The sequence below is a fragment of the Cucurbitaria berberidis genome, assembly GCF_010015615.1.
Source record: "Cucurbitaria berberidis CBS 394.84 unplaced genomic scaffold K460scaffold_2, whole genome shotgun sequence".
In the NCBI taxonomy this organism is placed as follows: Eukaryota; Fungi; Ascomycota; class Dothideomycetes; order Pleosporales; family Cucurbitariaceae; genus Cucurbitaria; species Cucurbitaria berberidis.
Genome location: NW_024468936.1, coordinates 1,373,540 through 1,398,116, shown reverse-complemented (window position 1 = coordinate 1,398,116; position 24,577 = coordinate 1,373,540). Strand labels below are relative to the sequence as shown.

At 42.4% G+C, this 24,577-nt stretch overlaps 9 protein-coding genes across 9 annotated transcripts; 5 read left to right on the top strand and 4 right to left on the bottom strand.

Moving 5' to 3' along the window:
* Positions 1-123: 123 nt before the first annotated feature.
* On the top strand, positions 124-732 carry K460DRAFT_276280 (uncharacterized protein; the record flags this gene model as incomplete). Its single annotated transcript, XM_040928099.1, has 1 exon — positions 124-732. A coding segment is annotated over one exon (609 nt), but the record flags the coding sequence as incomplete, so codon positions are not given.
* A 202-nt stretch (positions 733-934) lies between these two features.
* Positions 935-1,569, bottom strand: K460DRAFT_57425 (uncharacterized protein). Its single transcript, XM_040938532.1, has one exon. It carries the CDS (start codon positions 1,458-1,460, stop codon positions 1,086-1,088), a length of 375 nt encoding a protein of 124 aa, XP_040789941.1. The 5' UTR covers positions 1,461-1,569; the 3' UTR covers positions 935-1,085.
* Positions 1,570-2,284: 715 nt separating this feature from the next.
* On the top strand, positions 2,285-4,173 carry K460DRAFT_352526 (uncharacterized protein; the record flags this gene model as incomplete). The annotated part of the gene is made up of 2 exons (XM_040931660.1): positions 2,285-2,320; positions 2,398-4,173. 2 exons carry the CDS (start codon positions 2,285-2,287, stop codon positions 4,171-4,173), a joined length of 1,812 nt encoding a protein of 603 aa, XP_040789940.1.
* A 1,135-nt stretch (positions 4,174-5,308) lies between these two features.
* Positions 5,309-5,968, top strand: K460DRAFT_255723 (uncharacterized protein; the record flags this gene model as incomplete). Its single annotated transcript, XM_040927418.1, has 1 exon — positions 5,309-5,968. A coding segment is annotated over one exon (660 nt), but the record flags the coding sequence as incomplete, so codon positions are not given.
* A 1,136-nt stretch (positions 5,969-7,104) lies between these two features.
* K460DRAFT_280751 (uncharacterized protein) lies at positions 7,105-8,524 on the bottom strand (the record flags this gene model as incomplete). The annotated part of the gene is made up of 3 exons (XM_040928428.1): positions 7,105-7,577; positions 7,625-8,167; positions 8,248-8,524. The coding sequence occupies 3 exons, from the start codon at positions 8,522-8,524 to the stop codon at positions 7,105-7,107; spliced, it is 1,293 nt and encodes a 430-aa protein (XP_040789938.1).
* Positions 8,525-9,289: 765 nt separating this feature from the next.
* K460DRAFT_402735 (putative cytochrome P450 oxidoreductase) lies at positions 9,290-11,190 on the top strand (the record flags this gene model as incomplete). The annotated part of the gene is made up of 4 exons (XM_040936556.1): positions 9,290-9,689; positions 9,751-10,374; positions 10,437-10,618; positions 10,672-11,190. 4 exons carry the CDS (start codon positions 9,290-9,292, stop codon positions 11,188-11,190), a joined length of 1,725 nt encoding a protein of 574 aa, XP_040789937.1.
* Positions 11,191-11,556: 366 nt separating this feature from the next.
* On the bottom strand, positions 11,557-13,720 carry K460DRAFT_426120 (cytochrome P450; the record flags this gene model as incomplete). The annotated part of the gene is made up of 7 exons (XM_040938245.1): positions 11,557-12,012; positions 12,075-12,500; positions 12,568-12,850; positions 12,915-13,313; positions 13,383-13,452; positions 13,513-13,608; positions 13,661-13,720. 7 exons carry the CDS (start codon positions 13,718-13,720, stop codon positions 11,820-11,822), a joined length of 1,527 nt encoding a protein of 508 aa, XP_040789936.1. The 3' UTR covers positions 11,557-11,819.
* A 969-nt stretch (positions 13,721-14,689) lies between these two features.
* K460DRAFT_280026 (Aristolochene synthase in complex with 12,13 Difluorofarnesyl diphosphate) lies at positions 14,690-15,755 on the bottom strand (the record flags this gene model as incomplete). Its single annotated transcript, XM_040928375.1, has 3 exons — positions 14,690-15,104; positions 15,167-15,440; positions 15,515-15,755. 3 exons carry the CDS (start codon positions 15,753-15,755, stop codon positions 14,690-14,692), a joined length of 930 nt encoding a protein of 309 aa, XP_040789935.1.
* On the top strand, positions 15,715-24,371 carry K460DRAFT_374445 (cytochrome P450 monooxygenase; the record flags this gene model as incomplete). The annotated part of the gene is made up of 5 exons (XM_040934668.1): positions 15,715-15,936; positions 16,243-17,305; positions 17,358-17,401; positions 23,915-24,141; positions 24,212-24,371. The coding sequence occupies 5 exons, from the start codon at positions 15,715-15,717 to the stop codon at positions 24,369-24,371; spliced, it is 1,716 nt and encodes a 571-aa protein (XP_040789934.1).
* Between the last annotated feature and the right edge of the window lie 206 nt (positions 24,372-24,577).

The window sequence follows — 24,577 nt, the reverse complement described above, 5'->3', positions numbered from 1 at the left end:
ACAACAGCACAATGGCTAAATACAAGAACATCAGTACGGCAGATTGCTTTAGCAAGTACACCAGCCATTACGTCTCCGAGGTCGGAACAGTCTACAGTCCAACTCCCGCTTGTCGGGGGCGTTTTGCTTGCCAATACTCCACAAGTCCTGCTTTCCTACCTATACTTAGCGTTCAACGCACTCTACACTAATATGTTTGTTGCGAACGAGCTGTCGGCTTACGCTCACGAACGCAAGCCCCTCCGAGTCACTTCCCCGGTAGGCCTGCAGCGGAGTACATATTGGCTCAACGTGCCCTATCGATACGCGATCCCTCTGACGATGATATCAGCCGTATTCCACTGGTTGACGGCGCAAAGTCTGTTCATGGTACGAATCACGATTACGAATACGGACAAGCAGGGCAAGCGCGTACCCGCTGGTCAAATCTCGACCTGTGGCTACTCTCCTGTGGCTCTTATTCTTACCATCGTGGTCGCTAGCCTTATCGCAGTCTACGGTGTGGCCATTGGGTACAGGAGATATCCTGCAGGTATGCCCTTGGCGAGCAGTTGCTCTGCGGCCATCAGCGCGGCCTGCCACACGAACGAGCCAGGCGCAAGTTTGCTACCCGTACAGTGGGGCGCTGTAACTCATGGTGAGAGAGATGAAAATGGCGAAGAGCTGGTTGGTCATTGTAGTTTCTCTCGTTTACCGGTTGAGCTCCCGATTCCTGGGCGTTTGTATGCATGAAACTGCTGTGTAGCCTGAATCTACTGGCTTAGCTAACATGACTTTACTTGAATACAAGAGAAATGAAAAAACCTTTGTAAAGCTTGTGAGATTTTATTAGACGTTGCAAGCACGCGGCACATGCTATGCTTGTGCTTGAAGTGCTCCTGGGCGGTTGATGATTGCTTTTGGTGCATTGTAGCACAATACCGTCTCCCGACAAGCCGTCACCCGACACGCCGTAACTGGCTGTTCAATAGTTTGCGCGTCGTGGCGTACACAAAGGGTGGGAAAGTCATGCGATAGATAACCCGTGCGTCACAGTGGCCCTCAACAACAACAACGGCGATCCGATACGAGCATGGACGCGTCAATCAATCCAAATTTAGCCAGATGCGATCAAAGAGCAGCGCGGTGAACAAGGGAGCAAAGTCGCAGGAGGATACTGAACCACAAAGATAACAAGGACCTGGCGAATGGGTAAAAGACGCAGCGACCTTGAGGCGACCGTTTTGACGCGTTTCACGGGACACACACACAAAGGAGGAGACGACGGGCAGGACGACGATAGTTATCGCAGCGGTGTGAGGCGGCAGGGTTCTAGCGAGTGGCGATTGCAGTATGATGGACTCTGAAACGATGAAACTCCGCGTAGGGCCAGTGAGCGAGAGAGTGTCGCAATGCTCGCGACAGTTGCAGGCGGGCGGGCGGGCGGTGGGCTTGCTGCAGCTCGTATGCGGGCTCATCATGCGCAGCAGGCAGAGGCAGAGAGGATGGCTATCGGCGTGCTACTATAGGGAACTACTGGACAAGGGATGCGAGGTTGGCTGCGGCCCATGGATTCGCTGATTCGCAGCTTCGCAGCGCCATGTAATTTCCAATAGTGTCGTTCGGTCCAGGAAAGGCACACGACACGAATGCTTCTCCTTCCTCATTGAACGGTAGGGCTAGCTGGTAGGGCGGGTTGATGACGATGAAGCCCAAGTATGGGCGGATCGTCGACGGTGGGTGCACATGGGGGGTTGGCTACTCCATGGGTGCATGTGCAGGCTCCCCCAGCACCCAGCACCCACTTGGCGCTGGGCTGCCTCGACGGCTGCAACTTGTCGCTTTATTGGCCCTCCCCCCCGTAGCACCTCACGTCCAGACCCGTTAGCCGGTTATTCCTTGTCGCCTGGTAGGGAGCCGTAATTTGAAACCCAAAACACCTCCTGCCGGGGCGAGGACGACAGCGCAGTATATACAACGAACCCACTCATCCTCCCTCCTGCTACCAACCGCCACCCTGAACGTCGTCATTCACGCCTTGCCCTCGACCATCGCCATTCTTATCCCATCGACCCAAAAATAGTCGGTCTCACCTCTAGCTGCCCCATCATAGGTAGTCATAGCGGGACTAGCACCTCGGCAGCGAACATCATCACGCCTGCTCCCGTTGGATCGTCGTAGCTGTCTGCGACCAGCAGCTCTTCCAACACAAATACCACGCTTCGCATCCGTCTCTATCAGTATTGGGGGCTAACTGGCGTATCGGGAGTATTCGCACATTGCAACACAATAGCAATCGCCCATCATGAAGCGCAAGTTCTCCTTCAACTTGGCGCCTGTTGTACGTGCTCCAACACACCTTCTTGGCCTACTCTTCAAACCTTCCCAATCCCATCATAGTTTCTGACCCGCATGTAGAAGATTCCCACCAAATCAGACACCCATGACAAGCAGGCCCCAGAACCAACTCCCTCACATTCAGAGACATCGTCGCACTCACACCGAAGGCACGCCTCAAAGGATAGCATACCTGACCCATCGACATATATTAGCCGCCGCGTCCTCGACCCAGATACAGAGCAGGACCTACGAATAGCATGTCGTCTCATCCTACAGAACTTCAAGCCGTCCGACCATGGCATGGAGGACACAGACCCCAAGCTGGACTTTGGTGCCATGCAAAGACGGAAAGAGCCCAGGGAGCACAAACCACAACCAGCTGAGGTCAAAGTCCGGATGCCGACAGGTGCGCCTGCGGAACTAACAACCTCGTTTCTGCCGAGGAAGCCCAGCACAAAGACGAGAACGCGGACCAAGGCCGACATGGAGATCAGGGCGAGGACGAACGGCGACGTGCATACGCAAGCAAACAGCAGTCGGAAGCGAGCCGATTTCGCCTGGCTCGACGACCGGGACGACAAGAGGGAGCAGAACCTCAAGAAGTTTGGCAGGTCTCCTTCCATCGACCTACCTAGGTCCGCTGCCATGCACGTCGACGGGGACTCGGGAGTGTCCACACCTGTCACCGTCACTTCGACCCTCGCCTACTCGAAGCAAGCCTCGACAGCGCCCACCTCGGCATCTTTGACTTCTAGCAGGAGCCCTGATCGGAGGTCTCGCCACTTCGAAAACCCCGCGGCGCTTGCGGACGCTCAGGCTGCCGAGTGGATGCGTGAGGAGCTGGAAAAGAGGAGAAAGGAAGAAGCGTCGCAACCACAGGCTCGACCTTCGACCGCAGTCCAAACGCCAAGTCGCTCTACCAGTATCAGGAACGGCATCAAGGACGTCTTCTCTGGTACACGTAGCCGGGCTTTGAGCCGTGCTCAGTCTCACGAGTCACTTCGTACGACTGACACTCAAGATTCGTCACTAGACCCTCAGCGCAGTGGCTCGGCGATGGGCTGGCGAAGCTGGGGTCTACCTCGCCGGTCAGGCTCGCGTAGTAACAGCAGACCCGGGACATCCAGGGGACAATCCGACGAGCCAGAGCAGAGTAGGAAGCCTGAGCCCAAGGTCGTTAATCTAAACAGAGATCTACCTCCCCTCCCGGGCCTTGACACCTGGAAAGACCCGGAGGAACCCAAAGAGGAGATGGTAAAGTCGCCGAAGTCGCCAACATCAGCTGCCCACATCGCGAGTCTGATGCGTCCGCAGGAACCGACTGAAGAGCGCTCTCCGGCTGAGCGAGGCAGAACGCATAGGAGGAGCCGTTCTGATAACTTGGCTACGCAATACGCGAACTCGTATCCCGTTCGAAAGTCTTCGCATAGCAAGCAACAACTCAAAACTCCTCCACAACCAACACGAGCAGCTCCAGGCATCGAGAACACGAGCGACAACCTCATGGCAGGCCGGGCACCTACTAGCAATCTCAACAACCGCCTCGAACCAGGCGCGAGTTCTCATACTCGTCAGCGCAGCGGAGACACCCTCACCTCCCCTACTACTCCCAATGGCAAAACGAGCTTTTCGCGGACTATCAGTATGGATACGCCATCGCGCAGCACGGGTTCGAGCGAAGTCAAGACTCCAGGGAGAGAGGAGCAAAAGTCCAGACTGAAGAAGGTGTTTACTGGGTGGATGAGTCGGAAGGAAAAGAAGGAGGACTGGATGCATAAAATCGAAAAAGAGGGTGTAAGAAAAGGTGTTCTAGTGCAAGACGGCACAACCATCGCGCCAGTGGTGCGCTACTAATGTTTCTTTTCTCTTTCTCTTTCTCTCTCTATCCTTTGGCTGGCCCGGCACGGATGGAAGTACATGAACAGCTGCTTCTTCTGTTGCATACCCCCCAGGAACGACAATCATGCATAATGGTGTATTGTCTCGAGGTTTAGCGTTTGTATATCCCGCAGCATTCTCTTTGGCTTTATTATTTCGGTGCATCAGCGATGCAAGTTTTTTCTTTGTGTATGAAACAATTAGTCGACGCAATAGGAAGTGACGACGTCTTATTTGTATATTTACAACGGTTCTTAAGCCACTTCACTCCAGTCGGCCATATCACCCATTTTCTTCTATTGTAAGACTAGAACCGTCTTTTCCACTGAAGAATGCTTGTTGACATTCATGTTGTTATGCGTCAAAGTCCTGAGCAACGCCAATGATCGTGCACGTGAGTACGCGTCTTGCCATGACGCGCGTGGCCGTACCTTGCTTCGTAAGTACATCCTAGCAACACATCGCTCTTGGAGATACGAGCTCCTAGACCAAAAGCGCCCACCTTTACCTGGATGTCTCCACTTTTTCGCGATCGCCTCTGGGTTGAAGCATGTGAGATGTTTGGCCGATAGCGACGGTGACGACCGCTGCCTCGGCATTGTTGATGGCCTTGGCACTACGGTTTTCGCTCGATCATTTGTTGACTAGAACTGGATCTAGGACTTGGATTTTGAGGGTAGAGCTTGTTGAAGGCACCCCGACTGGGACTGCACTGCTATTCAAGGTCTTCCCGACTCTCTTACTTTTCAGCACCACCGTTCGACTTCCGGGCAAGCGATACACTAATCTTTGGAAAGGCCTTTGAACGGCATCGATTTTGACTGCTATTCTCACACATGGCTGCTACGACAAGTATGTAATATGTGTTCTCATAGCGCCAGGATGAGACTGTACACTGACGGTGAAGCTAGACAGGGCTTTATACTTTGCATCTTTCTCATCTTGGTTATCGATTTGATCCTTGTTGATTCCCCATCGACCACTCGTTTGCCTTCCAAGAATTGAACTTCTTGATATTCTTTGATATAACCCATATTCGAAGGATCGTCTCATTGGTGCTCCTTCCAGTCCCAATCATCAAGCATTTGTGGGCCTCGTCACTGAATTGACCATGTGCAACGTCATCGTGTTCCAATTCACTTGCCAACACACGCTTAGACTACGGAGGTCACGCTGCAAAGGCACAAAGCACAAGGTCACGAAAACCAGCATCAAGGCCGCATGTAATGCTGCGTCATTCCTTACAATCTCACTAAGATTAGACTGTGGTCCCTGTCAGCATGAAAGTTGGGAGAGCACATGGAGACTGAAGTTAGAAAGGGCTAAGACGTTCTTGGACAGGCTGTCTGATCAGAACATGCCAGGGACTGAAGAGATTGCAACACTAGTCAAGGACCTCGAGAATCAGTACATTGCGGCCGCTTGGGATGCACGTACTATGTTCGCCCAAGCACCGAAGCCCAGCGTTACTCGGGTCGGCATCAGCGAATACAAGAAAGCGCGGTCTCCGCTACTACACGAAGTGCGCCCAGAGGATGTTGTTGAGCCCGACAGTGGCAAAACATGGGCTGAGATGGATGAGAACGACTACGATGGCGACTATATCGCTAGTACTGATCCAATACATCCGGTCAGCACAGACTACTCCCACCCGCTAGACAACGACGATGGCAGCTGGATCTTGAACCATCTATCGCCGGAGGAATTGGAGTCACCCAAAACGGATGTTGCTGTCGACTTTGACGGGAGCACCTGGAGCTGGGGAGATGACATTACTTCTGAAACCACGACATTAGCGGCCACGGAGAATAAAGAAGAAGAAAATCGTGACGCCGACATCGATCGATGGATAAAGACCAACCCTTTCGGAGGAGACGAGGATCTCATTGCTTGGGGACCTGAAGCAAACTTTACACCATCGACCGTAGACATCAACATGAGCAACCGTAGCAGCCAAGACGATGCTCATAAAGAACGCGTGGAACAGGTTATCAACGCTTTCTGGGCAGTGGTCAACGGCGATGTCAGCGGTGAAGAGGAATGTCAAAGTCCTCCTTCTCCAAAGGAAGACGAGATGAGCTACCTGTTTGACACACTTCACATATCGAAAAGTTCGACAACGCAATCCAATACTCGGCCAGAACTGTCAACACCGACGACTACCACGCCCATAGCCCGACAGCTCCTCTGAGTCTTTCCAAACTCAGCCTTCAACCAAAAGCCAACCACCCTTTCATTATGCACTGCCTCCATCTCGGCTATGAAAGCTTCCAAACGAGTGGAGGGGAGAAATGTTCCAGATCCGAGTTCGCTAGTGACGAGGAGGAAGACAGTGTAATGAGTTGTTGAAGATAACTAGCAATGATGAGAGATTTAACATCTAGGTTGACCCAATGGAGCACATTTCGATTTTAGCAAGCCCAACAGGATTCTCCGACTCATCCACTTGCCCTAGATCTGACCATTCATTATGCATGCTATGCTGTTCGTGACTATGCGTCTATCATGTTAATTCCATGAGCCATTCGCAACTTGAGGCCACTTGCTATCTTCACTGACCCATAGGGTCTCTTGAAACTTTGAGCATGCTTTTCGACCATGCGCCCTCATGAGCCGATAGTTCTTCCTCACCCCAATGGTAAGCCGAATGCACGGTATACCAATAGCCCTAGTAAAAGAAAAGGTAATCGGAGAAAAGAGAAGGCATTCTCCTATGACCAGGATCGATACTGCCAGGTATCAGGTCTCTGAATCATACTCGAGATCTAGCTCGTCTTCTATGTTGCAAGGCCCAAAATATGGTTGGTTTGGGAAATTCATTGCTGAGTCTCTTTCCTGGCCTAGCTCGCCATCACCCACCGGTTTCGGCAGGCTTGAAATGGAAGCGGGTGGAGATCACCAGAAAGATCACCACCTGTCGACTGCCCCACCTCCCCCACCCATTACCGTCCCGAAGAAATTTCCATCACCACTTCCGTAGCCGCCTATACTACCCACACCCATACGGTTCTTGTTCTGATTTTTTCCAAATTCGATTATACTGCTCTTATGGCCAAGCTCCCTGGCTGCCGAGACAGAAGTCGTAATCGATGATAGGAGGCTGACGAGCTGCACGTCTGACGCTTCTTGCTGCGATTCGAGGTTGAAAGCCTTGGAATCTGGTGGGGCCAGGATGTTGATACGGGCCAGCATAGCGGAGATGCTGCGGAGGATCGAGTGGTTCAGTGGTAGCGGGTGCTGGGCGTCTACGGTAGGGTTGAGTGGGAGCGACGGGTCGGAGAGATATGATGGTGGAAGAGTGTCAAGGTATGCGCGGAGAAGGGATATGCGGCGGCTGAGCATGCGGAGAGCATTCATCTTAGCGGTGAGTGAGGATAGGACTTGAAGTGGTTAGTGACGCCTCAGAACTGAAGGGTGTCCAACTTACTCTCGTCATCTTCAACAGTTAAGATGGTCGACTCATCGATAGGAGTGTCTTTTTCTTTTTCTTTTTCTTTATCTTTCTGTTTCCCTCGCATTGCCTTCTTGCTAGCTGCCTCATCAACTTTCGAAGACTCGGCTTTCGGCGCTGCTGCATCTGCTGAGCCTTCGACTGCGGTTGCATTGCCACCTCCGCGGGCAACAAAGTCTACAGAGATCATCTCCGCCTCACCAGTCTCGATAGAGTATACCAACTCTCTAAACTTGGTCGACTTTGCTTGTACTGCACCATCAATGTCCATAGCTTTATCATCTGGACCGCTCGAGGTGTTTACGGAGATAGATTCGTAGAGGGTGAGGGGTAACTTGCCGGCAGCGGTTGCTTCTGAAAAGGCATTTTCGGGGTGGAATAGGACAAGGAGAGGTGATTCCGTGTAGAGATCTGATATGCGCGAGTGTATGGGCAGGATGTGGGGTTCTGGACCTGAGGCGGGGCCGAGGGTGAACCAACCGACAATGTCTAGTTGCGGTTGCTTGTGCACGTCTTTGACTAGATTTATTATGAGCTCTGGATCGTGTAACGTCTATAGACTACCCTTCACGTTCCAAAAAGGCTGTAGGAAAACTTACAGTCTTCTAAACGCTTGCCGAACCACTCGTCATCGAGAGCCACCTCTCCATCGTCGTTTGCCCTTAGCTTTGCTTGGAAAGCAACCTCCATTGTGATGTTCTGACCATCTTGCGCGCCAAGTATAGCTCCAACTACCGGTCCTGTCTGCTGTCGTAGCGTATGTCGCGTAATACAGTCTGATATCGTAAGGAGCACTAGCGGGTGTAGTTGTACAGTAGGGCTTGTGTCTGAGGCGCGGGCTGTGGAAATGAGCGGATTTGATGAGGCTCCTGCCATTTTTGTGGTGGATTGGAAACTGTACTTCTCAACCTAGGTCAGTAGAGAGAGGTACAGTAATTGAGGATTCGGTGGTGGAGTTGAAGGTAGCTACGATGAGGCGCGGAGCTTGCTAGGCTGCAAAGGTGCCTGCCACTTTCGTATTACCTTGCCAAGCAAGGCGACTAGTCAGATCACGTGCCCACGCGATGCAGCGAAAGAGCAACTGATCGACAACTTTCAACCTCATCTCATCTCTCACAGTTCAAGGACCGTAAGCAGCGTGCTAACGTAGGAAAGTGCGGATAAGTAGAATGAAATAAGTTATATCTAGGGCTTCTGTTCTCTAGAGATTTCTAACATAAGTTGCGCTGTTCTCTCTATAATTTAGGTGATAATCCTTTTAACATAAACCTTGTCCTAAAAGGGCGTTGCGACACTATGATCTGTTCGAACCTTTGCTTCTTTTCCTCCATGGTCTTCCGCTACAGCGAGGTCTTTTTATGGGAGAGAACAGCGGGGTCGCGGTGTGCTAACACTAATCGGGCATGCATTCGGGGTGTTATATCGGGTAATGGCCGAAAGGTGGCTCCAAGACTCGATGCGCCGAATCCCCACAGAGTCTCACCTTACGACCGATCAATATTCCTTTGCTTACGGTCCTGCCAAATACTGCTATCTAATTGGTCAATCATATAAAGATGTTTATAGCGTCTTTTCATGATGACATTGCATCTGAAGAGCGATTGTCTTATCAAGCCATCACGTCGGCGTAAACTGCTCATCATGGGTCGCTATCTGGCAACCACAGTTGGAATTCTCGTCATCAGCTTTGTTGCCTATAATTGTCTCAAACTAAAGCGCTTGGTGCACTCTGCAAAGTCGACCGGTTTGCCATATGTCATTGTTCCCTTCCTTGAGACCGAGGTGCTCTCACAATTAGTCACACCCCTCCTTCGGAACTACTACCTCACACACCTCGAAAAAGGAGAAGGATGGCCGAGATGGTGTCGTTTTATGATAAAGGATTGGACCTGGGAAGACAAGCGCCGCGCTTTTCAAGACCACGGGGATGTCTTCCTGGCAGTATCACCGCAAGGAATCATTTGTTACTGTGCCGATGCCAATATGGCATTCGACGTCATGAACAGGCGGTACGATTTTATCAAGCCGAGAGACAAGTACCGTAAGTGCATCTCTGCTGCCCTTGGTTCATCTTCATAGACGGGAGCTAATTTGCTACATAGAGATGCTGGAGCCATACGGCCCAAATGTAGTGACCGCGGAAGGCGGCACGTATCGCTTCCACGTGCGCATGGTAGCCCCATCATTCGGTGACATCACCGGGGTCAATGACCTTGTTTGGCAGGAGACATTGAGACAGACCGGGCTGCTCATGGACCGATGGACCAACGTGACGCCCAAGGAGTTAGATACGGATATCAATGCTTTGACCCTTGCTATCATTTCGCTAGCTGGCTTTGGACAGATGCTTGAGTCTGTCGAGGAGCAGAAGCAGGATATTCCCCCCGGGTACAAGATCAGCTTCTTGGCTGCACTTCGAAGTACTACGCAAAACATTCTGTTTCTCTTGCTATTTCCGGGTTGGCTTCTGGATCTAACACCGTACGCCGAAGCCAACCTCGCTAAGCAACAACTTGAAAAGTATCTCCGGACGCTGATCAAGCGAGAGAGAGCCAAGGAAGTGAATGAGAAGGCGGAGCTCCTTTCCCGGACCAACCTACTACACACGGTCGTCAATGCAGTTGATACCGAAGGTGGTGATACCGAAACTGCCGGAGTCGTCAAGAAGAAGACAAGGTTCAACGAGGATGAGGTCATGGGTAACCTGTTCATTTACATGCTTGCAGGTCAGTGGCAAATATTTGATTTCGTTTTGGTGGGAATGAGCAATAACGCTGACATGACCAAGGTTACGAGACAACAGCAAACAGCATACAATACGGGATACTAGTGCTAGCCGCCCACCAAAACGTCCAAACCAAATGTATCGAAGAGATTGATCGAGTGTACGAAGAGGTAGCCCTGGCGGGCCGTCATGAGCTTAGTTACAATGAAGATTTTGCCAAATTGGAATACATCTTTGGTTTCATGGTGAGTCAAAAGCACTCATCCGTAGACCACCTCGTACACTAAAGCAAAGCTAGTACGAAGTATCCAGACTCTACCCCGGCGTGATCCTCATTACCAAAATGTGCACTTCCGACCAAACAATGCACCTCCACGACGACAGGACCAACCAGACCCAAGCCCACGTCTTGCCCGCCGGGTGCCGCGTATACCTATCGTCTCCCGGCGTCCATTACCACGAGAAGTACTGGAAAAACTCCCACGAGTTCGATCCCACGCGCTGGTTCACAGACAAGTTCTCGCGCCAGGGCGGCGAAGAAAAGCATGTTGTAGCGGCCGATCGGACGCGGCAGATGCGCGGCACGCTACTCACGTTCTCAGACGGTGCGCGCGCGTGTTTGGGACGCAAGTTTGCACAGGCCGAGTTCATGGCGTTCTTTGCTACGATCCTGCGCCGGTTCCGCGTCACGTTCAAGGATGGCGCGGATGCGGATAGGTTGAGGTCGGATATTGTAAATAAGAGCGCGGGCAAAATTGTGAGTTTGACGCCGTTGCCGGGTTTTCCGATTGAGCTGAGGCAGAGAGTGCTGGCTTGAGAGCGTGGCTGGGAGGGCATGGTGGTGATGATGCGGCATGTGTTACTTGGGCAAGTTTTTGGAATCGCACAATCGATCACGGAGGGACACTTTTATTCCTGTATACGTTACTATATTATATATGTCCATAGTCACCCTGTGTGAAACAGCAGCGACCCAGCTTGCTATCCCTCGATTGCCCGTCTATGGTCTCCGTGTCAGTTTCTCTTCCATCATGCCAAATATTTCTTTCCGGCGCTGACTTCACGTGGTGTAGTGTAGTAGAAGGCGCGTGATAAGTAGCTGAGGTAAGTAGGCTTTCGTTGCTATCTAGATAGTAAGCGGTTGCAGGAGAGATTGGTTGCAACAAAGAGAATAATTAGTGAACCGTGCTCTTGATTGACTATTGACTATTTTCTGGTGTTGTGTGTAACTTGTCTCCTCCATCTCTATCTGGAGAGAGCTCTTATGCCCCAACACATTAGCACTGACTAAGGCTAATACTTCATGCAACAGCACATTATTAATCGAAATCCTTCGCCCTTCCCCTCTGATTGCGGGTCGCTGCCTGTGTCCTCTGTAAGGAGCATGTATGCCACAATGGTGCATAAAGAACCTTAGACCCCAATATGAACGATCGCGGTCTTCTTTCAGTCACTACTGTATTCATACACTACACCCTCATCCGGACTCCTCTTTGTCGCGCGAACCCTACTCGGCGCCTTCCACCACATGACGTAGTGTCTTGACTGAGCCTCCCAGTCTATCTTCTTTTCCAAGAGTTCAAAGTCATACGTGTGCAGCATCTTAGCGAGCACCAGCGACATTTGGAGATACGCAAAACTGCCATCAAATTAGATCAACCGGGTACTCAGCTTAAAAGGTCGCTTGAGTCGTTTACTCACCTCCGTCCGATGCAAGCCCGGTATCCGAGAGAAAAGGGCTGACTCGCCTCCTTGATGTCTTTCCCATCCAGATCTGTCCACCGCTCAGGATAAAACGTGTCTGGGTCAGAGAAATACTCGGCGCTGTGCGACACGCTCCAGGTGCTCGTGTATACTTCAGTGTTCTTGGGCACCCAGCGTCCGTCAATATCCATCCCTGGCGAAATGCGTGGGAACCCGTGCGCGCCCGACGGATGGATGCGCAGCGCCTCGTTAATGACGGCCTGTAAGTATGGAAGTTGCAGCGCTGACGTCGAGTCAATTGCGTTGTAGGTTGTGTATCGTCTGCGGATCTCGGCTTCAAGCTTCTTCAACACGCGTGGTGTCTTGAGCAAGTAATACATGGCTGCAGAGAGCGTGGTAGCCGTCGTTTCGCCCCCAGCGATTCTGGTGTTCCAGGTCGGATTATTATGATTCTCAGAAGCAAAAGCATGGATATATGCGGGTCTCTTACATTAATGTCGATGAATGCGCCGCCACTTCCTCCCACGGAACCTCACCTGATTTGACTTTCTCAACGACGTTTGTGAGAAAGTCCTGCCGGGCGGATGTGCTCTCAAGACGCTTTTGAACTTTGGCCCGGGTATAGGCCGTGTGCTTTCCACGAACCGACATTATGAGTGATGGTAAAATCCATTTAGACAGCGCGGACAGGATTTCAAATCGGCGCAGGTTGTCCATGATGGTGATCTGACGAACATGCTGCAGCACGAGATCGATCCAGAAGTGATGCTTTCCTAGACAGAAATATCTCATCAGCCATCCTCTTATTACTCAACGGGAAAATCAAGTGAGCCGAACCTGATCGAATGCACCCAAAACTCTCTCCAAACGCCATTTCGCCCAAAAGATCAAATGAGCTCATCTCAAACCACTCGACCAGATTGATTCCCTCCGCCGTCTTCTGACTGATCGGCCCAATCTTGGACACGAAGCCGTCAATGCAGCGCTGGATGATGTCTTCTTGCGCGGCCAGAGCCTTTGCCGAGAATGCTGCCAGCAAGTTCTTCTTCTTTCTAGCGTGCACTTTGGCATTGCGCTCAGATCCGATGCAGCCTGTTGCAAAGCCATTGCCAAAGATGTCGTAGAAGTCGCTCTTGATGCATTGCTCTTTTCCGGGGGCGGGAAACCCGTAGATATCACGGTAAGATTGCAGAGACGCGAAGCTCAGTTCGTTAGGAGATGCGCGGAAGACTGGGCCTGGAACTATTTTAATATATTGACGATCATGGCCGCAGGTTTCCATGGAGAGGTATTTTGAGAACCCACCCCATTTATTGTGTTCTTTTCGAAACCTCTCATGCTGGCGCCCGCTAGTAGTCGACCACAGACGCCATAACTAAGTTTTGTTAGTCAATCTTTGGAAGTCATATTATCCTGGCAAAGATGATTTACTTACCAGTGTACCACGACCCAACAATGGACCCGGGAACTTCGCGAGTGGATGGAAATAGAGATCGTAGATGACGCTACCTACTTGGTACACAACGAACTTCTGCACGAATTAGTCCAAGGTTCAAGTTTGCATGCTGGAAAGTATATCTCACTGAAGCTACCAGAACCACAACCCATTGCGCTTTGAACTGCTCTGACAATATTGATCCCATTGTGTCATATGCTTAGGAATGCTTCTCTCAAGAAGTGACGTTGATGTAATCGAAAGCTACTAATCACCAACTGTGACATGTTCTAGGGCAAGCTCCGGAACGACTTTCTTGGTAGGTCAGCCGTCTGACGGCTACAGAAGCCGCAGCAAGGAGCATCTTTCGCAGAGTAAGAGATGTACCAAACGGGTCAGTTAGCATGGATGTCCTTTCGAGACTAGTTGATGGCCCATTACGGCCAACCCATTCATCATGTCCGACCGGGCCGACCTCAACAGTGGGTCCCGCACCGTATCGCCAAACTAGGAAAATTCCTGCCTACAACCGACTGCTTGGATCCCCCACTTTGGCCCTTACGATGTAACGTGTCTTATCAATCATCCGGCAGCCCCACCAAAACCTTGACCAAGCCATTTTTATTACATTCCCAGCACCACACCAACGCTCGAAGCGAACATTAGTAGAACTGCCGGATGACTGATTTTGCCGTTTGAGTGATAAGAACCCGTTAAGCCAATATGTTGTTTCTCCGGGGAAAGTTGATATACACTGAAGGCAACCTCCATTCACGTGGCACCTTCTGTAAAGTCGATCTGCATTGTGTGGTTAAGAGCGCATCCAGACCTAACCTGGGAAGCATTGTGTGAGAAATTTGAATCTAAATTTGTCTTTTGAGCATATATGTCTTTCTATAGTTAAGTGAACTGATGATTTGTTCTTGTCCGATAATATAACGATATAAAGAGGAGAGGACATATGCTAAATTGACTACCTAGAGTAGGCGGAGCTACATATATTGATGGCCGTACACGGCTTATCCCAACTTGTACTAGAGTGAATCTGGGCGTGGCCCAAACCGTTATAGATAAAATGGACACTGTCCATACTTCCATTCAACTCCAAAAGGCTAGCTCTACTATCCAATACCTTCTGCATTCTGCATTCGTAAAGTATCCCAAACTCATCCTTCTACTAGTCCTTAGTGGCCAAGTACCTCAGTGTCGTCGAACTCCACTTCTCATTCCCACTCATCTGGAACTCTAGCCCCTTCAAATACGCCCTGATAGCAGGAGTATCTTTCTCGGCCAGCAGTTGCTCCCTTTGAATGTCGTACATCAGCTCCCACTCGCGACAGAGGTGATATAAAACGTTCTTGGCCGCTTTAACAGGGATATCGGCCTCCTTGGCCATGATGACGACCGCGTTGCACAGCGCGGCACCTTCCTTGTGCCCGTGCTTTGCGGTCTCGGCTTCCTTCTCGAAACTCCAGATGTCGTTGACGATGGAGAGGTGCTTCGAGCAGACGTTATCTGCGGACCGCATCCAGTCTAGGTCCTCCTGCGGGACGTTGAGGGCCATGGAAAAGCGCATGAGGGCGCCGAGGAGGCTAATTAGGAGGTCATTAATCATACTTGTTGTGAAGTGAAATAAAGGGGAGGGCTATCTTACGCCTTGCCTACGTCCGCCTCGCGGTATTCAAGGTATGCTCCGAGACCCATGTTGTCAAGACGCTTCTTGTCGGTTTGCGCACGCATGAATGTGAAGACAGGCTCCTGGATATCTTCCGCCCTAGCGCGGTCATGGGCACGCATGCTCTCCCACAAGTCGTATGTGATCCACTCAACCGGCTTTGTTCGGTCCGGGAGGACTTCGCCACGAGTGATGGGCATCAGCTTTTCGTTGTAAGCTTTGCCATCCTCAAGGGACATGTACTCCAAGAGATCTTTTGTTTGGGATTTAGTCTTAGTTTCTGTCTAGTTGAAGGGGTCAGAGGGAGAAGATGTGTGTTGGACTTACCGTCGATCAGGAAAAGGAGCGTGAGAAGTCGGCAGGCAAAGTGAATGCGATCATCGAGAGCTAGGGGAAAGTAGAAGCTTGTCACTGTAGAGAAACCGGCAGCGACGAACTTCTTGCGGGCCTTCTGGTTAGGGAAGGGCCAGTGTTGGAGGAAATAGCCGTCGACTTCTTTTACAATCTGCTCATGTAGCGGATGAATCATGGCGCTCCAGCGAGGCTTCGGGGCGCTAGGAATCTCCATGATAGTCGCGGGAGACATGATATATAAAATTAACCTGAAAGACGATGATAGTATTTTAGAATTGGTATTCTGGTCGAGACTGTCCCTCTTTGTAGCTTTTTGCCTTGAGTTGGGAAGTCGAGAACGGGTGAATGTACTCGAGTATCTATCTTCTAATAAGACGAGCCTGATACTATCGGTAGTGGGTGGGAGGAAAGCGAAAGGGGAAACCCCGACGACACACTGAGACCCAAGCACAAAATCTTACCTGCATGCTGTAGGATGTCACTTTAAGGGACTGGAGCACCTGGATTCTAGAACACTACCTGCATCATTTGCCCTGCTAATAAGCTTTTATCACTGTGAAATTTTGGGGTCTCCGACTTCATTTTGTTCCTTTACTCCTCCTTGCCAGAATCATAACACGGTTTTTCGAGTCATTATGCATTCCACCAGCTGGAACGAAAGTTTTATGGCGTCGCGTGTCGCCCAGCTTGTAACACATCAGCATGAATCAGCCCGAGAGTTTACGTTCGGCATAGCAGCGATACTAATTCCTCTTCTCTGGACACTGTGGGTCAAATGGAGTAAGTCGCAGCGCCTAGCCCCTGGGATTCTCATCGTCGGTGGCAAAAGCCAGAGGATCAAGAACCGTAAAGCATTCATTCATGGCTCAAGAGACATTCTGATGGAAGGCTACGGCCAATCTGGTGGGGATTTCTACTATGTGCCTTCTACACTAGGCGAGAGATTGATGGTTCCGTTCTGGGTTCTGGACGAGCTCAAGACATCACCCGTCGACAAGGTTGACTTCGTGGGAACTTTCATCGAGATGTTTGAGGGGAAATACACAACCATGGGCAGCCGATCGACTCTGCATCCCCGCGTCGTCAAGGCGCAGCTGAATCAGCATCTGCCCGAAGTGATGCCCGGCGTGCAAGATGAGATTCGGAACGCATTCCAAGACAGCTTTCCAAAATGCAACGACTGGACCGAGGTGCCGGTCGTCGACCGGATCACGCAAATCGTGGCGCGCGTCTCGAGCCGCATGTTCGGCGGAACGACTCTGAGCGAGAACGCGGAATGGGTTCAGGCATCAATCGATTTCGCCCTCGATGGGTTCGTAGGAGCCCAGAAGCTGAAGAAGATCCCCAAGATATTTCGACCTGTGGCTTCGCGGTTCATACCGGAAATCACCAAGATCGCCGGCCATTATCGCGCTGCGGAAAAGGCCTCGATGGACATGATCGAGCAACGGAGGCGCACAGGCGAAAGGGCGTCCGATCTGCTCTTCTGGATGGACCAGCAGGCCGTCGGCCCGGAAAAGGACCCCAAATTCCTCGCGTCGATTTTGCTCAAGGTCAGCTTCGCTGCTATCCACACGAGCGCTGCAGCTCCGAGCCAACTTATTTTCGACCTCTGCCAATACCCGGAGTACGTCGAGCCACTTCGGCAGGAGTACCGGAATGTCCTTGATAGGGAAGGGAGGATCAGCAAGCAGGGGTACCTTCGAATGCCAAAGCTGGATTCGATTATGAAGGAGAGCCAACGGTTCAATCCTTTGCTCCTCGGTGAGCTTACTGCGTCGGGCTGCCCTCGTCCCGGAGTGCTAACGCTTTGCAGTAACTTTCGAGCGCATTATTACAGAGAAGCTAACGCTTCTCAAAGTTCTCAAAGTCTCCTCAACGTACGCGTTCAATTTCTTCTGCCTAAAGTAGTTTATAGCTCTTAACTATAGTTTCTTAACTAGCCTATTTTAATAAAAATAATGCTAGCTTTAGTTACTTAATTTTTACTCCTGCATTTAACTAAATACTGCTAGATTTTAAAATTTCTTTATTTTCTTAAGGCAATTTAATTTTTTGCTTAAACTTTTATTATTATTTTAGCGCTTATAGTTTATACAGCCTAACTAGTTATTTTTTTATTATATTTTTAGACTATTTAAAAAAAGTTATATATATTTAATTAGCTATAAACTTAGTTTAGCTAACTAGTCTTTTAAGTAACTAATTAAAAGCTTTTATTTTAGCTACTTTAGTAGGCTTAATACTTAGCGTAGCTTTTAGTATATTATTAATAAATAAGTATAAAAAAATAAAAGCTTTTTACTTATTATATAGTTTTAATAAAAAAAAGCAAATTATACTATAGCTATATTCTTTTTTATTTCTATAAATTGCTAAGTTTTTTTTATAATAAAATTATTAAAATTTTTTTTTTATAATTCTAGCTAAGGTAGGTTTAAAAAATTAATACTAAAATAAGCAAAAAAAAAAGAATTTATTGTGCTATTATATAAAAATAAAAAATAGAAATTATAAAGTAAAGCAGCTTTATATAGGCTTTAAAAGCAAGTAACTTTTTTTATACTTAAATTATTAAATACAACTAAAACTTATATTAGACTTATTAGTAGTTATAAAAAGTAGAAAATTAATATATAGTACTATAACATATTACACAGGCGAGTCAGTTGCCCAGTTAAGTTAGTTATAATACTAAAATTTTACTAAAATTAGTACTATATATAATAGTATAGTACTATAAAAAACTGTAGTAGTAAATTATAATAAGCTAATTTATTTAAAAATTATTTTTACTTTTTACTTGTATATTTGCGCATTATGCCTAGTTTTACTATAATATTTATAGTACTTTTAAAAAAACTTACTTACTTTAGTATATACCTACTTTTTTATTTTTTTTCTATTACTACGCGCTTTAAATTTTTTTAAAATTATTAATTAAAAACTATTTTTTATTATAAGAATTTTTTTTTTTTATACTTGTTTTTTTTTATATAATTTTTATTATATAGCAGTTTTATTAGCTGCTTAAAGCTTAGTAATTTTTTTTATACTAATATAAATTTATACGCAACTATAATTATATTTTTTTAAATTTTTTTAAAAACTTTAATTATTAAAGTAAAAAAACTATTTAAGTACTTTTAAATTCTTATTTTAATTAGTATTAATTAAAACTTAAATTTTAAAATATTGCTTAATATTTTTAACTTTTAAAAACTATTTTTAATAGTAAGTAGTAATAAAGTACACAATTAAATATTAAGCTTTAATATTATAGTTTTAAAGTTAAAAAAAACTAAACTAGCACTTTTAAAGCTATTTAAAATATTACTTTTTATAATAGTAGTATTAAAAGCTAGTTTAAAGTATAGTAAAAACTTAATTTTAGTAATATAGTTAATACTATTATATATTAGCTTTTTAGCTTAGTACTTATATATTTTTTTTAAAAATATAAAATAATTTATATTAAATAGCTATAGTAAGTGCAATAAATATAAAAGTATATAAAAAGTAATAATTTTTTATTTTTTATAGTACTGCTAAAATTAAACTAATATGTAGCTTTTATAACTATTAATAATAAATAAATAATAAATACTAATAATTTTTTTTTTAGTATACTTGTTAAAATACTTTAACTATTTAATAATAGTTTTATATAATATTTAGCCTATTATAAAGCCTATTTTATTAAAATTATATATATTTTTATTTTAAATACTATACTTAGCTTTTATATTTTTTATAAATTAGAACTAGCCTTTTATAAGCTTAAAATTTTTATATAAAACTTTTTAGTAATTATACTTTTAAAAATTTTTAGTACTAAGCTATAAATATTATTTAATAAATATACTAGCTTAATTTTTACTAATAAGTAGTTGCCTATATTTAGCTAGTAAAGTATTAGCTATATTATTTATAGTAGCCAATTAAAGCAGAAATTTTTAATTTTTAAAGTAAAATATATACTAGGCAATTACTTTTTTTTTTATTAAAAAAAGCTTTATTTTATTAAGCCTAGTATTGTATTATAAAAGCTTTCTTTTTAATTAATTATTAAATATTATTTAAAAAATGCTATAAATCTGCGTAGCTTTTTATTAAAAAAAATTTATATTATATTTTAAAGCTTAAACTATAAGCTATATTTAGTTTTTTTTTTAAAAAAATTATATATTATTATATTAAAGCATCGCGTTTAATAGTAAAAAACTACTAATTTTAGTAGAATTTTAGTATTATAACTAACTTAACTAGGCAACTAACTCGCCTGTGTAATATATTAAAAGAATAATAATAAAGTTTAAAACTATAATATATTACACAGGTAAGTTAGTTGCCTAGTTAAATTAGTTATAATACTAAAACTCTATTAAAATTAGTACTATATATAATAGTATAGTACTATAAAAGACTATAGTAGTAAATTATAATAAATTAATTTATTTAAAAATTATTTTTATTTTTTGCTTGCATATTTGCGCATTATATTTAGTTTTACTATAATATTTATAATGTTTTTAAAAGGGCTTACCTACTTTAGTATATACTTACTTTTTTACTTTTTTTTTATTACTACGCGCTGTTATAGCTTGGGCTTTAGCCCAAGCCCTAGCATTTGCGGACTGAGGACCTCGGCAAACCTTAGCAATAAACCCCTATATAAGTAGCTAGAAATCTCTGTACCTCCTTAAAGTATATAATACTATTATTTACGCTTAGAATAGAACAATTCTAAGGCTAGTCTATAACACACGCCTTAAACTTTTTTAAAATTATTAGTTAAAAATTATTTTTTACTATAATATATTACACAGGCGAGTCGGTCGCCCGGTTAAGTTAGTTATAATACTAAAATTTTACTAAAATTAGTACTATGCACAATAGTACAGTACTGTAAAAAACTATAGTAGTAAATTATAATAAGTTAATTTATTTAAAAATTATTTCTATTTTTTGCTTACATATTTGCGCGTTATGCCTAGCTTTACTATAGTATTTATAGCACTTTTAAAAAGGCTTACCTACTTTAATATACGCCTGCTTTTTTGCTTTTTTTTTATTACTATACGCCCTAAATTCTTTTAAAATTATTAATTAAAAACTATTTTTTACTATAAAAGTTTTTTTTTTTTGTACTTGCTTTTTTTTATATAATTTTTATTATATAGCGGCCTTATTAGCTACTTAAAGCTTAGTAATTTTTTTTTGCGCTAATATAAGTTTGTGCGCGATTATAGCTGCACTTTTTAAAAATTTTTTAAAAGTTTTAATTATTAAAGTAAAAAAATTATTTAAGTACTTTTAAATTTTTGTTTTAACTAGTATTAATTAAAACTTAAATTTTAAAGTATTACTTAGTGTTTTTAACTCCTAGGGACTGTTTTTAATAGTAAGTAGTAATAAAATACGTAACTAAATATTAAACTTTAATATTATAGCTTTAAAATTAAAAGGAACTAGACTAGCGCTTTTAAAGCTACTTAAAATATTACTTTTTATAATAGTAGTATTAAAAGCTAGTTTAAAGCATAGTAAAAACTTAATTTTAGTAATATAGTTAATACTATTACGCATTAGCTTTTTAGCTTAGCACTTATACGCTTTTTTTAAAGGCGCAAAATAATTTATATTAAGTAGCTATAGTAAGTGCAATAAATGCAAAAGCATATAAAAAGTAATAATTTTTTATTTTTTATAGTACTATTAGAATTAAACTAATACGTAGCTTTTATAACTATTAATAATAAATAAATAATAAGTACTAATAATTTTTCTTTTAATATATTTATTAAAGTGCTTTAACTACTTAAAAATAAGCTTATTTATTGTCTAGCTGTTTTTAGAAACTGCAATAACTTAATTATAAAGCAGGCTATTTTTTTTGTACTAGGCTAAAAAGTAGTTCTTACCTACAAAAATAATAAAAAATAAAATAACTTACTTTATTATATTAATGCTTTAAATTACTATTACCTATTTTTAATTACTTTACTGCACTATTTTTAGCCGTCCTTAATAATTAGTACTTAAAATAATAGTTTTATATAATATTTAGCCTATTATAAAGCTTATTTTATTAAAGTTATATATATTTTTGTTTTAAATACTATACTTAGCTTTTATATTTTCTATAAATTAGAACTAGCCTTGTATAAGCTTAGAATTTTTATATAAAATTTTTTAGTAGTTATACTTTTAAAAAGTTTTAATACTAAACTATAAATATTGTCTAATAAATATGCTAGTTTAGTTCCTACTAATAAGTAGTTGCCTATATTTAGCTAGTAAAATATTAGCTATATTATTTATAGCAGCTAGTTAGGGCAGAAATCTTTAGTTTTTAAAGTAGAATATATATTAAGCAATTACTTTTTTTTCTATTAAAAAAAGCTTTATTTTATTAGGCCTAGTATTGTATTATAAAAACTTTTTTTTTAGTTAATTACTAAGTATTATTTAAAAAATGCTATAGATCTGCGCAGCTTTTTATTAAGAAAAATTTATATTATATTTTAAAACTTAAACTATAAGCTATATTTAGTTTTTTTTTTAAAAAAATTGCACATTATTATATTAAAGCATTGCATTTAATAGTAGAAGACTACTAATTTTAGTAGGGTTTTAGCATTGTAACTAACTTAACCGGGCAACCAACTCGCCCGTGTAATACGTTAAAAGTTTTTTTTTTTTATATTTACTTTTTTTTATGCAATTTTTATTATATAGCAGCTTTATTAATTATTTAAAGTTTAGTAATTTTTTTTTACGCTAATATAAGCTTATACACAACTATAGCTGTACTTTTTAAAAAATTTTTAAAAATTTTAACTATTAAAATAAAAAAACTATTTAAGTATTTTTAAATTTTTATTTTAATTAGCATTAATTAAAACTTAAATTCTAAAGTATTACTTAGTATTTTTAATTTTTAAAACCTATTTTTAATAGTAAGTAGTAATAGAGTATATAACTAGATATTAAATTTTAATATTATAGTATTAAAGTTAAAAAAAACTAGACTAGCGCTTTTAAAGCTACTTAAAATATTACTTTTTATAATAGCAGTATTAAAAGCTAGTTTAAAGTATAGTAAAAATTTAATTTTAATAATATAATTAATATTATTATATATTAGCTTTTTAGCTTAGCACTTATACGCTTTTTTTAAAAGTATAAAATAATTTATATTAAGTAGTTATAGTAGGTGCGACAAATATAAAAATATATAAAAAATAATAATTTTTTATTTTTTGCAGTACTGCTAGAATTAGACTAATATATAGTTTTTATAACTATTAATAATAAATAAATAATAAGTACTAATAATTTTTTTTTTAGTATACTTATTAAAGTGCTTTAACTACTTAAAAATAAGTTTATTTATTATTTAGCTATTTTTAGAAACTGCAATAATTTAATTATAAAATAGGCTATTTTTTTTATATTAAACTAAAAAGTAGTTTTTGCTTGCAAAAATAATAAAAAATAAAATAATTTATTTTATTATATTAATACTTTAAATTACTATTACTTATTTTTAATTACTTTACTATACTATTTTTAGCTATTTTTAATAATTAGCACTTAAAATAATAGTTTTATATAATATTTAGCCTATTATAAAGCCTGTTTTATTAAAATTGTATATATTTTTATTTTAAATATTATACTTAGCTTTTATATTTTTTATAAATTAAAACTAGTTTTATATAAGCTTAAGATTTTTATATAAAGCTTTTTAATAATTATACTTTTAAAAAGTTTTAGTACTAAGCTGTAAATATTATTTAATAAATATACTAGCCTAGTTTTTACTAATAAATAATTATTTATATTTAGCTAGTAAAATATTAGCTATATTATTTATAGCAGCTAGTTAGGGCAGAAATCTTTAGTTTTTAAAGTAAAGTATATACTAAATAATTATTTTTTTTTTATTAAAAAAAGCTTTATTTTATTAAGCCTAGTATTATATTATAAAAGCTTTTTTTTTAGTTAATTACTAAATATTATTTAAAAAATACTATAGATTTGCGCAGCTTTTTATTAAAAAAAATTTACATTATATTTTAAAGCTTAAACTGCAAGCTATATTTAATTTTTTTTTTAAAAAAATTGTATATTATTATATTAAAGCATTGCGTTTAATAGTAAAAGACTACTAATTTTAATAAAATTTTAGTATTGTAATTAACTTAACTAGGCAATTAACTTGCCTGTGTAATATGTTAGTTAGCAATTATTTTAATTTATTTTAGAAAAATTAATATAATTATAAATACTTTTGCACTTAAAGTACTTTTACAGAAACCAGCGATAGCTTAACTAGGGCGCAGGCGCTTTGAAAATCCTCTTAAGAAGCTAACGCTGTCCAACGGCTTTGTCATCCCTGCAAACACAATGATCGGCATACCCACGCATGCAATCACCATGGATCCGGGACTCTATCCTAAACCGGAGAAGTTTGACGGCTTCTGTTTCGCCAAGCTTCGACAGGAAGACCCCAGCATGGAGGGGAAAGGGCAGTACGTGGCATCAAATCCTAATAGTATGGCCTTTGGTTTCGGCCGTTATGCATGTCCTGGGTGGGTTACATTTCCTCCAGTTAGATGTAGTGTAGTGCATATGGCTGACCAATGACTCCCGCATATATAGCTGTTTCTTCGCCGCGCAGGAGATCAAGGCCATCATGGTCTTCCTATTGGAGAACTACGACATGAAGTTCAAGGAGGGACAAACAAGACCGCTGAGCTTGGTGTTTGAGACCCAGTACTTACCGGATCACTCGACTTTGGTGCTCTTCAAACGACGCTAAGGATAAAAGCCACGCAACCAACAAGATATGCAGCCGAGTCTGACATACATGCCAAGACATATGTTGCTTGGTAGGCTCACCAATGGATAGGACGAAAAGGGAACGAAAACAATGCGCTAACGGGAGCGATCTGCAGATAACGGAAACTACTATCGCTACCAGGCTTGTGTGCATTGATGCACACTTTGGCGTAATACATACTTTCT